Source organism: Hyperolius riggenbachi, chromosome 1 (assembly GCF_040937935.1).
Source record: "Hyperolius riggenbachi isolate aHypRig1 chromosome 1, aHypRig1.pri, whole genome shotgun sequence".
In the NCBI taxonomy this organism is placed as follows: domain Eukaryota; kingdom Metazoa; phylum Chordata; class Amphibia; order Anura; family Hyperoliidae; genus Hyperolius; species Hyperolius riggenbachi.
Window position 1 is genome coordinate 612,717,010 of NC_090646.1, and position 17,598 is coordinate 612,734,607.

Genomic DNA, 17,598 nt, shown 5'->3' on the forward strand with positions numbered 1-17,598 from the left:
CTACCCATTTGGTCAGGGCTCCACTGAGGTAGAAAGACACTGTGCTGATCGGGAAACCTTTGGCCTCGCTGGATGCCGGCTCCATCCATCCATTGGTAGTTGCTGCTACACCACAGCAGGGACACCTCTGGTTCAGCCCCTCCATGGTGCCAGGCACTAATCCGGAAGTAAGGGCTGCCGCAGCCGGATGCTTCTGTGACAGCCAGATAATTTTGAACAGCTCTGTTGAACAGTGCTGCTCGGATACCCCTTTTCAAAATCCGGATTGGATTCAGATCCGGATACCCAGATATCCGATCCGGGTCGGATATCCGAGTTCAAACTTTTCTGATCCGAATCGGATATCCAACCTCAGTATCCAGGTGGATTCGGATATCTGGATAGAAAAACCGGAAGTGGCCTTTAAATTGCTTGAAAACGTTTTTTAGGGTAAATGAGGCATGTAGCATCATTATTTTCTAAAGGGAAACACTAATTGATGATGTGGGGACTTAAAATTCCCCCTCCCCCCAAAAAATGGCTGTCAATTAACATCAGGACTAGGTTCCAGACAGCGGTTGTGCAGCCCACATTATGTCCAAAGTCCAACCGCACAACTGGGACAGACACCTCCAAAAAATTACGCAGCAATTGTGTTTTTGGTTAAATATAGGTGGTATCAGCACAGCAGCAGTGGCCTGTGGCACCCTGGCGGTGGGAGAAGCAAAGGCAGCAGGAGCAGGGCAATGCAGCAGCGGGTATAACATCTGCCAGGAGCATGCCGGACGTGGTACTTGGCAGTGGCACTTTGCACTTGGCATGTGGCACTTGGCACGTGGCACTTGGCACGTGGCACTTTGCACGTGCCACATGCAAAGTGCCTAGTGCAAAGTGCCACGTGCAAAGTGCCACGTGCCAAGTGTAAAGTACCACGTGCAAAGTGCTACGTGCCAAGTGCCACGTGCAATGTGCCAAGTGGCAAGTTTAAAGTGCCACGTGCAAAGTGCCACGTGCCAAGTGCAAAGTGCCACGTGCAAAGTGGCACATGCAAAGTGCCACATGCCGAAGGACAGTCTTACAGCAGAGGAAAATACACTAGTGGACACTAACTGTCACACTGGCACTGCTCACAGCACAGCAGTTCTGTAGTAACCTAACACAGTAGTACTACTACTCTAACAACTACTAGCACTGACTGCAGTACTACAGTACTAACTACACAATAACACAGTAATCCTATTCCCTAACCTAACCTATACTGTAGCTAGACCTAGCTGGCCAGCAGGCAGCAGCTAGCCTGGTCTGTGCACAGCACACACACAGACACATAGCAGCTGCAGCAGCCCTGCAGCACACACTCTGACTGTCACTCACTGAATTAAATCAAGCTAGCTAATCTAATTAACAATATAACAATAGTGTAGTGATAGTGAAGGGGTTAATCACTGAACAGCTTTAGGTTTATCACTGTGTTCAGCACTTGCTAGGCCAGCAGCACTGGAGCATGTCTCTCAGTGAGCATTCACAAGCATAGACGAGATTTCTCATCATGGCAGCCCTCCTTATTATACAGGGGGGGGGGGGGGGGGGCTGGCCAGGGTTCCCTTCTGTGGTTGGGTGCCAGGGTTTAGGCTGGGAGCCCTCTGATTGGCTCAATGAGGTCAGGTGGGGCTGGCCAGGGTTCCCTTCTGTGATTGGTTGCTAGGGCTTCTGCTGGGAGCCCTCTGATTGGCTCATCCCCTGCCCCACTTCGATGTCTTCTTCGGGATAATAGACGATGCAAACTGGTGGTGTCGTAGTAGGGCAGCCTCGGCTCTTGGCTTTCAGACATTATTCCCCTTTCCTTCCAGAACCTGTATGAGCCACAACCAATTCCGGGTATAACCCCCTGTTTGTACTTGGCAAAATAAATGATTCTGATTATATGAAAATTACTTACTTGATGTCAGAAAGAGAGCTTCGCTGATTCGCTGCCTAGGCACAGAAGGACAGCACATATTCTACACTTTAAAGGTAGAAGACAAAACTTATGCTTCAACTCTCATTGCATTAAAGAACCCTAAACTATTCTCACACAAGCCCTCCCTCTACCCATATCGGTACAGTGCCATGAGATAGGACAACACTACATACTGTAAAGCACTACATAAATAATAATAATAAAAGGAAAGCAGCTAAGCAAAAAAGTATGCTTTGGCACAGACAGTAATAGCTGATTAATAAGAAGGAGCAGGGTACAGACTTCCACCCCCAACCTGACAGGCCCATAGACCTGCATCATCACAATCTTACAATCTAGTCAATTTACCAGTAATGTACAGTACTCAAATTCTTCTTCTTACCTGGGACATGTCTCGCTGCTTTCTGGTCACCTGCAGCAGTTTTTGCAGCTAAATGATCAAACAGGGAGAAAGCGCTGGGCATCTTGTCTAGAGAGAGCGTGTTTTCTATTGCTGTAATTACCCTAGGTTTAATTGAAAGAAGAAATATAAATAAATATGACAATGATGATCATAAGCTGCTAATTATGAAAAAGTTTCGCAATTGCGGCCATAGCAAAGCCCCTTTACATTCTATTGTCACCAAAATTTCTACTTATGTTAAGGAGAATAGGGGCAATAAAGAAAAAACACTATGTCGTTTTTGAGAAAATCGATTTTAAAAATGCAAATGAATTTCAAAAACTACAAGGTCTTTTTTGAATTTATTTTCTTTTACTTATTGCCCATAGTCTCCTTAAAGGACAACCGAGGTGACAAGTGACGTGATGAGATAGACATGTGTAGGTACAGGGCCTAGCACACAAATAACTAGGCTGTGTTCCTTTTTTTCCTTTCTCTGCCTGAAAGAGTTAAACATCAGGTATGCAAGTGACAGTTTCTATCTGGGGTTGGACTGGGTCAGACTATAGCATAACTATATCATGTAATTAATGATAAGTAATTACAGCCATAAAACACTTTCCTTTTAGTAAATGGCTTCTTGGAGCAGGAAAGAGAAAAAAAGGTCAATAGTTCATAGATTTTAGCTCTGGCATACTTCAATGAAGGTGTCTTAAAGCAGTCATTTTTAGGAGAAGGAAAAATGATGTCCTTTAATATATGTAATATATGTAACAAGTTTAGACATCGGCATGTAGGGGGTCTTTGCTATTAACTGCTAAAGTTGGCAAAAAATTAGGCAAAAATTATGCAAAATTGCAAAACTACGTTTCCGGATTCTATTTACAAATAAAATTTGTTTATAAACAAACACAATGGCCACCAAAACAGGAAGTAGGTTGATGTACAGTATGTCCACACATAGAAAGTACATCCAAACACAAGCAGGCTGTATAACAGCCTTCCTTTTGAATCTCAAGAGATCATTTGTGTGTTTCTTTCCCCCTGCAGCTCTCATGCACTGAAGTGACAGGCTGATCGTTTCTTCCTGCAAATAGCTCTGCCTGTGTCTAATTCCTCAGTATGTGACGGCCCAGCCAGCTCAGAGGACGATTTATCCAGCTTGTAAAAGATAAGAAAGCAGAGAGAAGCTGCCCTAATGTAAATAACACACAGGTAGTGTGCATAGAGGGGCCTGGAGGGGAGCGTGCATAGCAGAACCACAACACTGAAGAACTTGGCAGCCTTCCAGACACAGGGCGACAAGTCCGACAGGGGAAAGATAAGCTGATTTATTACAGAGATGGTTTGATAGTAGAAACTGCTGCAGTAAGCCAGAACACATTAGAATAGGTTTTGGAACTTGTAGGGTGGTAGAAAACCAGATGCAATTTTTGTTACAGAGTCTCTTTAAAGTGAATATTCTCCAAATTTTCTTCTATGTCCTGCAGTTGCCAGAACCCTGGAAACAGGCCTCCAGGCATCCCTCAGCTAAAGGATCACTGAACCTAAATCAATCGGCCAAAAACGAGTTTCACTTACCTGGAGCTTCTACCGGCACAGGACATCAGAGGGATGGTAGAAGACACAGGTAAGTGAAACTCGTTTTTGTCCGATCAGTTTAGGTTCACTTGGACAACGTATCATGTGTGACTGGCTGTTGGTGATGGGATGTGCTGGAAAACCAAGCTTGACCAGTTTGTGGATAAAATTCACCATCTCATAATGCCCAGTATGACCTCAGGCCCAATGTTAGCTGGCTAGAAGGGATGGGGTTTACCATGGTAACTGACGTGTTACGTTGAGACATGCAAGTTTGCAAACGCCTCTAGTCAGCTGACAGGCCAGAAGTTATGCTGGTTATTATACTGTGGCAAATTCCATCCTTAAGCTCAACACACACCATACAATCTTGGTTGTACAGATTTACCAAATCTATGTAGTATAAGGGCCAACAGATTGAAAATACCTGGAATGATTGATTGGATAAACTCTTATACTGCATGAAAGTGGTAAGATTGTACAACCAAGATTGTATGGTGTGTGTTGAGCTTTACACCAATACTGTTATTTCCTGCTGCAACTCATTCCCAGTGGTCTTCCCGTCATTATTATGGGCATTCAGACAGAAAGTTTCTGCATTGATCTGGCACATGGAACAATCATAAACGACTGTCTTGGGTGACCAAAATTTGAAGGGCCGTTCTGGATTTTTCCCACAATTTCAATATCAAAACTGTTAAATGCTACCATCCAATACACCAACTCCGGGACTGACTGCAGAGTTATTGGATTAATGCATAGCAGGGGACAAAGCAGAACGCCAAGTCATGTCTGGGGACTAATGTAAGCCATCCCCTCAGTCTATGGGGGCTCTGCTGCTATACAGAGAACGCTCTGATAACACTTAAAAGAACAGTCATTTACTGTCTGATACTTTTCAGAACTGGCCTAAGTGACAAGTGCAGCAGCAAATTCAGTATATTCCCTTCATAAAACTCTGAGGCCCATATGCGATTCCAGTTTTCTCCTACGTTTTCACCTAGGAGATAATTTTTCATCTTCTATTTTAAATCATTTTCCAGCACTTTTCAACTAAAAAATGACTGAGAAGTAAGTGCCAAAGTACTATCAAAATTATTTTAAGTATTTTCTTGCTTGCTGGTGGCTTAAAAGGCATTTTATTGAAAAATTTAAAAATATCACCTAGGAGAAAACTCAGGTGAAAAAGTGAACTGCATATGGCCCCGAAACTCTAACATTTGACAAAGGTTAGTTGAATAGTTTTGGAAAATCAGAAATCACCCAGAAAACCAAAGCATGCTATTACAGCCAGAAACACAGCGTGTTGCACTCCAGCACACAAGACCCATGCAACACAATGACTGGACACTTTACCTGCTACTGATGTCGCTATGAGCCTAAGAAAATAATATGTTTGTTAACACTTTACAGAGACTTTACTATGTGCAACAAAACTATAAAGTACAAACTTTGAACACAAATAAAAAAACATGAGCTATTCTGGCCTCTAAAGCTTCGGACACAGACTCGACCACTGTTGGTAAAAACGATGGATTCCCAAAGGTAATGCCACAAACAAACGACCTCTGATGGCGTGTGAACTCAACGTCAGCACAAAGACGGTCTACTGATCGGATAGCAGAAGCTTCATTTATTTTATTTATTTATTTAAAGAGACTCTGAAGCAAGAATAAATCTCGCTTCAGAGCTCAAAGTTAGCAGGGGCATGTGTGCCCCTGCTAAACCGCCTCTATCGCGCCGCACAACGGGGGTCCCTTCACCCCCAAATCCCCCCCCGCACGACTTGGTCGTACATTTGGTCGCTCCTGGAGGCAGGGCTAACGGCTACAGCCCTGCCTCCAGTCGCGTCTATCAGCGGTGCATCGCCGCCTCTCCCCCGCCCCTCTCAGTGAAGGAAGACTGAGAGGGGCGGGGGAGAGGCGGAGATACGCACTGACAGACGCGCGTGGGGCAGGGCTGCGGCAGTTAGCCCTGCCCCAACCAGGAAGCGCTCCCCGGCTGTAACGAGGGGATTTGTGGGATCAGGGACCCCCGTTAAGCCGCGGGATAGCGGCGTTTTAGCAGAGGCACACATGGCCCTGCTATTTATGAGGTCTGAAGCGAGATTTATTCTCGCTTCAGACTCTCTTTAAGCATTTATACCTTAAGCCTGAGGACCCAGAAGTACATAACTATGCAAGGTTTTTGAATAGAGTGATCATTTATCATTGTTCGATACAAACAACTTTTGAACGGCTAATGTGTACTAACGCACACCAACTGATTCAGTGTAAACGGGCCTAAGGGCCCATTTACACTAAGGCCCCGTTTACACTTAATCAGTTGGTGTGGGTTATTGCACGTTGGTACGCGTTTTTTTCCATAGCAGTGCATTGTGAAAAAGATTTCAGTTAAAACGCATTAAGTGTGAAATGTGCCATAGGAAAACATGGGCATTACTTTGAAAATCAGTTTTCTTTCAGATTTAACTGAGAGCAACTGATTAAGTGTAAAAGGGGCCTAACAAGGATTATCGTCTGAGGGAATCTGCCAGGATGGACCAGTTACATCGGCAATAACCATTATCTTTTCAGGTTGTATCTCATTTTTTCAATGATACTAGGCTGACCAGTCATTCCTCATTTGCTATGGGCAGTGGTGGTCAAGCATGTGTATGAGGCTTCAGGTGGTATACATGTGAACAACAACAATATCTACAGTATCCATGGTACACAGGCCAATACATGTGAAGACACCCTACCAACATGAATAGATTGGATAAATACTCACCAGAGCGGCCTGTGTGACTGTTCCCAGAAAAAGAACAATCATCTAATGTCGGATGAGGCAGCACAGTTCAGTGCCTCCTTTCTTACTGGTCTTAAAATTCCCCATATTTGTGTACATTCACACATTTAATTAGTAGCTTGAGTGACTTCTGGGGTTATTCACTAGAGCACCATAATGGTGCATACACCAAAAACTGCTGTACACGCATTTATGAAAACTAGCTATGCCTATGTATGCTATGCAGCGGGTAATGGATAGGTCAAGTCACTAAGCTGAATCCTGGCCATCTGCAGTGGAGCAGCGTTCATCTGTAGGATAGTATTTACGGTATATAGGGGAAATGTTTACAAGTCATCCCCATAATATTTGACTTTTTTGTAAGTATATTTTTTTAAATATAAGTTTTTTTATTTTATTCTCATTGTTAAGGTGGGCAGTCCAAGGAGGACTTTTTTTGTATTTCATTCTCATATTTATGGGGGGAGGAAGTTTTTTTATTTTATTCTCATATTTATGAGGGGCAGTTCGAGGAGGACTTTTTTTTATTTTATTCTCATATTTGCGGGGAGCAGTCCGGGGAGGGTACTTAAAGGATACCTGACCCTAGGCAAAACTATCTTTCCCTGAAATTAAGACATCCCCTGAAAGTAAGCCCTAGTAGGAATTTTGAGTATACTCTAAATATAAGCCCTACCCTGAAAGTAAGCCCTAGCGGCAGTAAGGGGAAAAATATGGAAACTTGTGTTATTACTGGAGACCATAGTCTTGCGGGCAAGTAGACACGGGACACAGGAGAACAGGGGATAGAGCAGGACACAGGTTCAGAGAGGGTCACCAGGGGACACTAAAGGTACAAAGGGGAAAAAAGTGGCGCACAAGAGGTGGATCCAGCACAGGAAAAGGTGTCAGTGTCACAGTGGGCATGTCAGGAGGACACACAGCTCAGGAACTTGTGTGTTAATAGAAATATAAGACATACCCTGAAAATAAGCCCTAGCACTTCTTTTGATGCAAAAATTTATATAAGACACTGTCTTATTTTCGGGAAAAGACGGTATGTGTTGTCCATTCCTTTTCTCGTCCTCTCCAATCCCCATAATTATTCCTTGAAAAATGTGACTTTTTGCTAAAGTCTAAGTTTCATATAAGAAGAAGCAGGCCTGCTGGGAGGTTCCCTCCTGTCACCCTCCCATTCTTCCTCTTAAGAAGAGAGAATGGTGCGGGGAAGAGGAGGGAATAGGAGTGTGATAGGAGGGAACATCCCAGCATGCCCGCCTCTTCCTGTCTAATCACATTTTTCAAGCAATGATTACAGGAACCGGGGGGAAGGGGAGGTGGAGAGGAATGGACAATGCACGGAGGTATGTGGATCCAGCATGAACATACCTCTGTGCTTACAGCAAGGCAACTAATATTGTCTAAAAAGGAATACATATGGCAGCCTCCATATCACTATCGCTTCTGTTGTCTTTTAAGCAAAGATGGAGGAGTATCTATTTAGTATTGTTCTATTTTCTATTTATAATGTTGTGGGTGCAATATGGTCAAACATTATTTTAGTTTGGTTTCTCTTTAAAAAGAAACTGTAATTAAAATTACATAATGAATAATATTGCTTATATTTTACAATATTCACTTATAAATTATTTAGTGTTTGCCCATTGTTGTAAAATCTTTTCTAGCCCCGATTTACATTTTTTAAATTTATCAAAGGTAGCAATATCTTTAGTCCTGCTAGGTGATCTGTGTGGAATGTTTGTTTTCTAAAGGCTCGTACACACGTTGGATTTTCGCAAACGACCCGTCGTTTGGACGATCCGCCAAGCGGATTGCTCAAGTCCAGTCTTATCAGCTGAACGACAGACTGTACACACGTCCGATTTAACGTCCAAATGACCGGACCTTCAAACGTCCAAATGACGGGGCGTTTGCGAAAATCCGACGTGTGTATGTACCTTAAGGGTTCTATGCACAGCGGGAGATACTGCCAGCTTGGCAGTTGAAAATAGTCGTTATTTTCCACAATGCAACGAGGTTCACAGGCAGAAAACTGTCAGGGCCATGGCCATGACATCACACTTGGGAAGGGTTTCACCACAATATCAGCCATACAGATCCTCCTGATGAACTATTTGAGAAAAGACAAATATTTATCATGGGGAAGGGATATTGGCTATTGAATGGAATGAGGATCAATCCTGAGTTAAAGTACCTCTTTAATATCTAGATATATGTATATGCAGCTGCCTTATCCCATCATTGTGCTGCAATTTATCATCGCTGAGAACATGAGTAACTGGCTATGAGGTAAGAGATCCACAGGTGATAAAACCAATGAATCCAACATTCTCCATTCATAATATTAACACTCTACAAAGAGTGCCCTTTATAAGTTTGTACAAGTGCTTTGAGACATTTCTCATGGAATAAACATAAAAAGCTGTGAAACTTACAGACAGAAAAGCAAGCGCATCCAGCTCCTCCACCTCCTTGGCTGTTTTCTCTAGGATCTCCTTCCCTGCATCCACGTTCTGCTGGAAACTGACCATCTGGTCATACAAGTAATCCATCTTCATCTTCTTCACTTCCTGGTGACTCTCTCTCTTCTCCTTGTGCTGGGCGATCACTTTCTCCACCATCTTCTCATTCTCTTCTGCAAGATGCTTCTCAGCTTCTGCACAGTTTTTCTATAAAGGTAACAGAGACAATAACCACCACTAGTTTTAGGAAGCCCCTATGGGTTGTGGCTAGTGTTGGGCGAACACCTGGATGTTCGGGTTCGGGAAAGTTCGCCGAACATGGCCGCGATGTTCGGCATGTTCGGGCCGAACCCCGAACTCCCCGAACATCCCGCTTTTGGGGGCCCTATGGGGTCGCAGGCATAAGGGGGGAGCATGCCCCGATCGCGGGGGGGTCGGAAATTCCCCCCACCCCCTCCGCTAGCGCTCCCCCCTCTGCCCGCTTCCCCATACAAAAGTTTAATGAAGTAAAACAGTACCGGTCTGGTGGTAGTGGGTGGCTGGCAGTGGGCGGCACTGTTTAGTGAGTGACTGAGGAGGAGGAGTCCGGAGAGTGACGCGTTGAGGGAGGCCGGGCAGCGGGCGGTTCAGCAGTAGTACGGTACTACTGCTGAACCGCCCGCTGCCCGGCCTCCCTCAACGCGTCACTCTCCGGACTCCTCCTCCTCAGTCACTCACTAAACAGTGCCGCCCACTGCCAGCCACCCACTACCACCAGACCGGTACTGTTTTACTTCATTAAACTTTTGTATGGGGTAGCGGGCAGAGGGGGGAGCGCTAGCGGAGGGGGTGGGGGGAATTTCCGACCCCCCCGCGATCGGGGCATGCTCCCCCCTTACGCCTGCGACCCCATAGGGGGGCAGTATTCGGCCGAACAGGGGCCCTGTTCGGCCCTGTTCGCGGCCATTTAGTAGTTCGGGGCGAACCCGAACTTAAAAGGCCGAACACCATCAGGTGTTCGGCCGAACTCGAACATCACCCGAACAGGGTGATGTTCTGCAGAACCCGAACAGTGGCGAACACTGTTCGCCCAACACTAGTTGTGGCTTTGCTATAACATCAGTGGATTACTACAGTAAATGGCCAGAAATTGCTTTTGTGTCCAGTGGTGCTCAGCAGAGCTTGAATATTCGAGTAGCTCGAATATTCGAGCTCTTTTCCAGCTATTCGAGCTCGGTATTCGAGCTCCGAATAGCTGTAGCTATTCGAATGGGCTATTCGCGTACACTCGAATAGCCCATTCACTATTCGAGCTATTCGAGCAAACGGCGCTATTCGAGCTCGGTACCGAGCTCGAATAGCGTCATAGCCCAGATTGATGTCCTTAGAGCCAATCAGAGGGCTCCCAGGCCCTCTGACGGCAGCCAATCACAGAGGGGGACCCTGGCCAGCCCCTACCCTATAAATAGCGGCCGCCATGTTACGTTTCTCCGTCCTTGCCTGAGACTTGCATAGAGAGAGAGTTGCTCCTTTGTGCTTTGGCTTAGCAAGAGCTTTATTGTGGTCATTTACCTAGCGTTTTTGCTCACATACACCTCCTATACACACCTATATTGTTGTTAGTTAGTTAGACATTGTATTTTAGTTAGTAGCTTTTGTGTTACATAGAGACAGGCCAGCTGCTGCAGGCTTACAGCTTTAGGCCTCAGGGCCTGCCTGTGTGGGCAGCTGTCCTCCTGTCCTCTGTTTATTTCTCTCTATTCTATACCAGTATTTCTGCTGTCCTTTACTACTGATTGTATTAGTATTGTAGTTATATACTGTAACTGTACTAGGACACTCACTGTCACTGTTCATAGGCTACTAGCTGCTCCTGCGTGTGTGCACTCACTGTCTGTGTACACACTACACACACTCTATTTCCAAGTTCTGATAACTGATTGATTATTGTAATTGAATATTGTAATTAGTTAGTTGTACTCACTGTTACTACTTACTGTACTAGGAGTCTAGGACACTCAGTCACTGTTCATAGGCTACTAGCTCCTGCGTGTGTGCACTCACTGTCTGTGTACACACTACACACACTCTATTTCCTTCTGATAACTGATTGATTATTGTAATTAGTTAGTTGTACTTACTGTTACTACTTACTGTACTAGGAGTCTAGGACACTCAGTCACAGTTCATAGGCTACTAGCTCCTGCGTGTGTGCACTCACTGTCTGTGTACACACTACACACACTCTATTTCCTTCTGATAACTGATTGATTATTGTAATTAGTTAGTTGTACTTACTGTTACTACTTACTGTACTAGGAGTCTAGGACACTCAGTCACTGTTCATAGGCTACTAGCTCCTGCGTGTGTGCACTCACTGTCTGTGTACACACTACACACACTCTATTTCCTTCTGATAACTGATTGATTATTGTAATTAGTTAGTTGTACTTACTGTTACTACTTACTGTACTAGGAGTCTAGGACACTCAGTCACTGTTCATAGGCTACTAGCTCCTGCGTGTGTGCACTCACTGTCTGTGTACACACACTACACACACTCTATTTCCTTCTGATAACTGATTGCTTATTGTAATTAGTTAGTTGTACTTACTGTTACTACTTACTCTTACTGTACTAGGAGTCTAGGACACTCAGTCACTGTTCATAGGCTACTAGCTCCTGCGTGTGTGCACTCACTGTCTGTGTACACACACTACACACACTCTATTTCCTTCTGATAACTGATTGATTATTGTAATTAGTTAGTTGTACTTACTGTTACTACTTACTCTTACTGTACTAGGAGTCTAGGACACTCAGTCACTGTTCATAGGCTACTAGCTCCTGCGTGTGTGCACTCACTGTCTGTGTACACACTACACACACTCTATTTCCTTCTGATAACTGATTGATTATTGTAATTAGTTAGTTGTACTTACTGACTGTTACTACTTACTTACTTACTGTACTAGGGACACTCACTCAGTCATTGTTCATAGGCTAGCTCCTGCGCGTGTTTGCGCGTGCGTGCACTCACTGTCTGTAGTGTACACACACTAAATTTACTTGTGATTACTACTGATTATTGTAACTGCTAGTTGTACTTCCTGACTGTTACTACTTACTTACTGTACTAGGGACACTCACTCAGTCACCTCACCCACCAACCCACTCCATTAAAGTACCCCACTTTTCACCCGCCCTTTTAAAAAACTTTTGTCTATACGCCCAAAACATCGAAGATGTCTGGAAGTGGCAGCCAGCGCGGTTTGGGCAAGGGGAAGGGCAGCAAGGGAATCAGGAGGAGAGGGAGCAGCATTGTGGCAAGCCGCGGGCGCGGGCGCGCCACCATGCACAGTTCCGCAGCAGCAGCAGCAGCGTCAGTGGCTAACATTCCTCCCATAGCCACTGGCCGTGGACGCCTTGGGCGCCGCCCAGCAGGAGCATCTGCAACTCACGCTGCAGAGACACAGCAGCAGCAGCGTGTAGCACCTGCTCCGATTTTCCTCCAGCCGGGTCGGAAACGTCCCATTGAGGAAAAGCATGCAGACACTGTGGTGCAACTCATGACGGAGGATGAGCAGCCCGCCATCAGCTCTGCATCTGAGGCCTCCACCCTCACCACCACCACCACCACCCCTGTTCGCAGCAGCCGCCCAGCAGGGTCTGGGGAGGAGGCCAGTTCACCGTCACTCGCCGACCTGTCATTCAGCAGTCTTTTGACCCCAGGCATCATGAGTAAATTGTCTGCTGTTGTTGGCGATCTTGAGGAGGAGATGCTGATGGGCACTTTGGGGGATGAGGGATTGGACAGCAAGACTGTGGCGACAGTCAAGCAGCCCATCCATGCATCAGGAGAGGAGTTTGGGGGGTCCTCATCCCAGCAGGACATGTTTCAGGAGGGGGAGGATGTTGATGACCCGGTGACAGACAGAGACTGGGTGCCACCACCTCCAGGGGATGTCGTCCTCAGCAGCTCTGAGGAGGAGGAGGAGGATGCTCTTGTGGGCCTTGCAAGGAGGCGCATCATTGCAAGCACTGGTGTCTCAGGCTCAGCAGCAGCAGCAGCAGCATCTGCCAGTACCACCACCAGCCGCACCCAAGCCCCCCAAGCCCCACCCCCAACCACCACAGGGAGACAGGCAGCAGCGCTTCCATGCCGTAGGGGGATGTTTCTGTCACCAATCTGGCGCTTTTTCACCATGCCCACAGTGTACAGCAAGTACGCCACTTGCAACCACTGTCAGCGGAAGTTGAGCAGAGGTGCAGACCCCTTAAAGTTCTGCACCAGCTCGCTCATCAACCACCTTGCTGCGAAACATTTCCACCAGCATCAGGAGTTCCAGAGGCTGAAGGCATCTGGTGCTGGCAGTGGCACCACACCCATCACTGCACAGCCTTCAGCAGCAGCAGCAACAGCAGCCACCCGCCCTCCTGCTCCTCCAGCAGCACCAGCAGGAGTGCGGAAACGCACTGCTCCTCCCCCCTCTGCAACTCCTGCCGCCGACACTGAGGCCTGTTCTAGCAGCCAGTCCTCAGTGGCCTCCTCCGCTGTGTCTGCTGATTCCCGTGCCAGCAAAAGGCCACGCCAGAGCCTTTTGAGCGAGTCCTTCCAGGGGGTGGTTAGGGCTCTGCCTCCCAGCAGCCGTCGCGTGCGGCAGCTGAACGGCTTGCTGGCACGGGCCATGTGCTCCCAACTCCTGCCGTACACGCTCGTGCAGGAGGGGAGCGACATTCGTGCGCTGCTTGCTTGCGCAGCCCCAGACTGGCAGCTCCCCAGCAGACACTTTTTCTCCCGCAAGGCCATTCCTGCACTGCACCGCTTTGTGATGGCCAATGTGGAGCGAGGGCTGGAGCACGCGGTTGGTGAAAGGGTCCACGTCACCATGGACTCCTGGAGCAGCCGCTTCGGGACAGGCCGCTACCTGTCCTTCACTGTCCACTGGGTCAGCTTGGTGGAAGGGGGTGAGGATGGGAGAGCAGCAGCGGGCACAGCAGCAGCAGCAACACAGTGGGTGGTGCCACCCCGCAGGGTCAGGGGAACTGCAGCAGGTTCCTCCGATCCTCTGCCATCCTCCGGCACACCTGGCCAAACCCCCCGCCTCAGCAGCAGCGTGAAGGCCCGCCACTGCCAAGCGCTGCTGCACTTGGTCAGCCTTGGGAAGACCAAGCTGACGGCAACCCATGTGTTGGCCAAACTCCAGGAGCAGGAGAGGATTTGGCTGACCCCCAGAGGCCTCAGAGTCGGAGAGGTGGTGGCCGACAATGGGGCCAATCTGGTTGCCGCAATAGACAGGGGAAACCTGACCCACATCCCCTGTCTTGCCCACGTGCTGAACCTGGTAGTGCAGAAGTTCTTGCGCACCTACCAGGGGATGGGCGAACTGCTGGAAACGGCAAGGAACGTTGTGCGTCACTTCCGGCGCTCGGCTGCAGCCTGTGCGAGCCTGGAAGACGTGCAAAAGGAGCTGGATCTGCCACGCCATCGGCTGATCCTTGACGTTCCGACTCGTTGGAACTCCACCCTGGCGATGTTGGAGCGTCTGGTTGAACAGAAGCACGCTGTCAACCAGTACCTTGCCCTGGCCACTGTTTCCGCCGCTCAGAGAAGGGACAAGACCAGCAACCATATATCATCGTCCCCGATGATGACTGGAGGCACATGCAGCAGGTGTGCTTAGTGCTGGCTCCCTTTCTGCAGGCCACTAACATGGTGAGCAGGGACCATGCTATGGTCTGCGAGTGGGTGCCCCTGGTTTGTCTGCTGAACAGGGCCCTCGATGCTTTGCTGGAACAGGGAGCGGCAGCCTTGGACCAGCAGGAGCGGCAAGCAGCTGCACAGTCCACCTCTGAGGGGGAGGAGGACTTGGTGGAGGTCCCTGACCTTGCTGCTGATGAGGGGGAGCAGCACAGTGCAGCTGAGTTGGTGCGGGGGTGGAGAGAGGATGAGGCTGACGAGGCAGAGGAGGAGGATGAGGACAGCAGCACTGCCGTCGATGTGCCAGCAGACGTGGCCCGCCTCTTCCCAATGGCAGCGCACATGCTGACGTGCCTGCGCAGAGACCCCAGGGTGATCCAGATGAAGCAGAGGGAGGACATCTGGATCAGCATGATGTTGGACCCACGCCTCAAGGGGAAGTTGAGCCAGTTCCTGCCGCCTGCAGGAGGAGACCCAGCGCAACAAATAAGGAGCTTGCAGCAGGCCCTTGTTGAGCGCTTGGAGGAAGCCTTCCCCCAGCCTTCCACCCCCACTGTCCAGCAGCCAGCACAGAGGCAGCAGCAGGTGCCTGCATCCAGCAGCAAGCGCCCCACAGACCTGCTGTCTCTCAGCCACGAGCTCTACAGGACTGTAGAGGCTCCGGCAGCAGTGACTAGAGAGGAGGTGCATGCAGCAGCATCCTCCACCGGTCACAGCCAGCGCCTGACCCGCATGGTGGCTGACTACATGGGGTCCTACAGCGGGCTTGACAGCGATGCCCCTGTTGATCCCATGGAGTATTGGGTCAAGCGCCTGGAGATCTGGAGCGAGCTGGCGCAGTACGCCCTGGAAGTGCTGTCCTGCCCCCCTTCCAGCGTGCTGTCCGAGCGCTGCTTCAGTGCAGCTGGTGGTGTGGTCACCGAGAAACGCTCACGTCTGTCTCACAAGTCTGTGGACAGACTGACATTTCTCAAGATGAACCAGGCGTGGGTGGAAGGCGAGTTCCTGGCCCCTGTTGTCGGCGAGAGGGGGACATGAACTGGCTAAGAACCATCGTTAATGTGCCTTACCACCCTTTACCACCTCCTGGCTCCTGCTCACTAAGCCAGCCTGGTTCACTTTGACTATTACGTCGCCTGCAGCCACACATTTTACACCTACAGTGGGCTGCTGTGTACTGCCCTTCTGCTGTCTTTCTGTGTTTCCCACTGCCAGGGTACACAGATTTACCTTCTGCTGCCACTCTGCCACCAGCTATTACGTCAAACAATAGCTATATATCTGTGTAATTTGTTTTACAAACAAAACCAAAAAACCATAAAAAAAAAAAAAAAAAGGTTTAATTTTTCTGAGGTGCCCGGGTTGAAAACTGTGTTGTCCCAGTTGTGTATTGGACACGATGTGGGCTGCACGACCGCTGTCTGGGACCTCCTGTTGTGTTCATTTACGGCCTGGTATCACCGCTAGGTACCAGGGCTATTATGTCACGCTGCCTGCCTGCTGCCACACTCACACTACTCCTCCATTCCTCCTGCTGATGCTGCTGTCTGTCTGTGTTTCCCAACGCCAGGGTACACAGATTTACCTTCTGCTGCCACTCTGCCACCAGCTATTACGTCAAAAAATATCTATATCTGTGTAATTGGTTGTAAAACCAAAACTACAAAACCATAAAAAAAAAAAAAAAAGGTTTAATTTTTCTGAGGTGCCCGGGTTGAAAACTGTGTTGTCCCAGTTGTGTATTGGACACAATGTGGGCTACACGACCGCTGTCTGGGACCTCCTGCCTGCTGCGTTTATTTACAGCCCTGGTATCACCGCTAGGTACCAGGGCTATTATGTCACGCTGCCTGCCTGCTGCCACACTCACACTACTCCTCCATTCCTCCTGCTGATGCTGCTGTCTGTCTGTGTTTCCCAACGCCAGGGTACACAGATTTACCTTCTGCTGCCACTCTGCCACCAGCTATTACGTCAAACAATAGCTGCTCACATTCCTCCTCCATTCCTCCTGCTGCTGCTGCTGCTGTCTGTCTGTCTGTGTTTCCCAACGCCAGGGTACACAGATTTACCTTCTGCTGCCACTCTGCCACCAGCTATTACGTCAAAAAATAGCTATATCTGTCTGTGTAATTGGTTGTAAAAACAAAACTACAAAACCATTAAAAAAAAAAAAAAGGTTACATTTTTCTGAGGTGCCCGGGTTGAAAACTGTGTTGTCCCAGTTGTGTATTGGACACAATGTGGGCTACACGACCGCTGTCTGGGACCTCCTGCCTGCTGTGTTTATTTACAGCCCTGGTATCACCGCTAGGTACCAGGGCTATTATGTCACGCTGCCTGCCTGCTGCCACACTCACACTACTCCTCCATTCCTCCTGCTGATGCTGCTGTCTGTCTGTGTTTCCCAACGCCAGGGTACACAGATTTACCTTCTGCTGCCACTCTGCCACCAGCTATTACGTCAAACAATAGCTGCTCACATTACTCCTCCATTCCTCCTGCTGCTGCTGCTGCTGTCTGTCTGTCTGTGTTTCCCAACGCCAGGGTACACAGATTTACCTTCTGCTGCCACTCTGCCACCAGCTATTACGTCAAAAAATAGCTATATCTGTCTGTGTAATTTGTTGTAAAAACAAAACTACAAAACCATAAAAAAAAAAAAAAAAAGGTTACATTTTTCTGAGGTGCCCGGGTTGAAAACTGTGTTGTCCCAGTTGTGTATTGGACACAATGTGGGCTGCACGACCGCTGTCTGGGACCT

The 17,598-nt window shown here is 48.1% G+C and overlaps 1 protein-coding gene across 2 annotated transcripts in view; it reads right to left on the bottom strand.

The window, feature by feature from the left end:
* The window catches only part of CMYA5 (cardiomyopathy associated 5), a 150,515-nt gene that overhangs the window by 60,400 nt on the left and 72,517 nt on the right, over nt 1–17,598 (bottom strand). For both annotated transcript variants that reach the window (XM_068250143.1, XM_068250134.1), the window contains exons 5-7: nt 9,128–9,361; nt 5,259–5,281; nt 2,322–2,443 (exon numbers count right to left, since the gene is read on the bottom strand). In XM_068250143.1, coding sequence (XP_068106244.1) covers nt 2,322–2,443; nt 5,259–5,281; nt 9,128–9,361 — 379 coding nt within the window. The remainder of the gene's footprint in view (nt 1–2,321; nt 2,444–5,258; nt 5,282–9,127; nt 9,362–17,598) is intronic.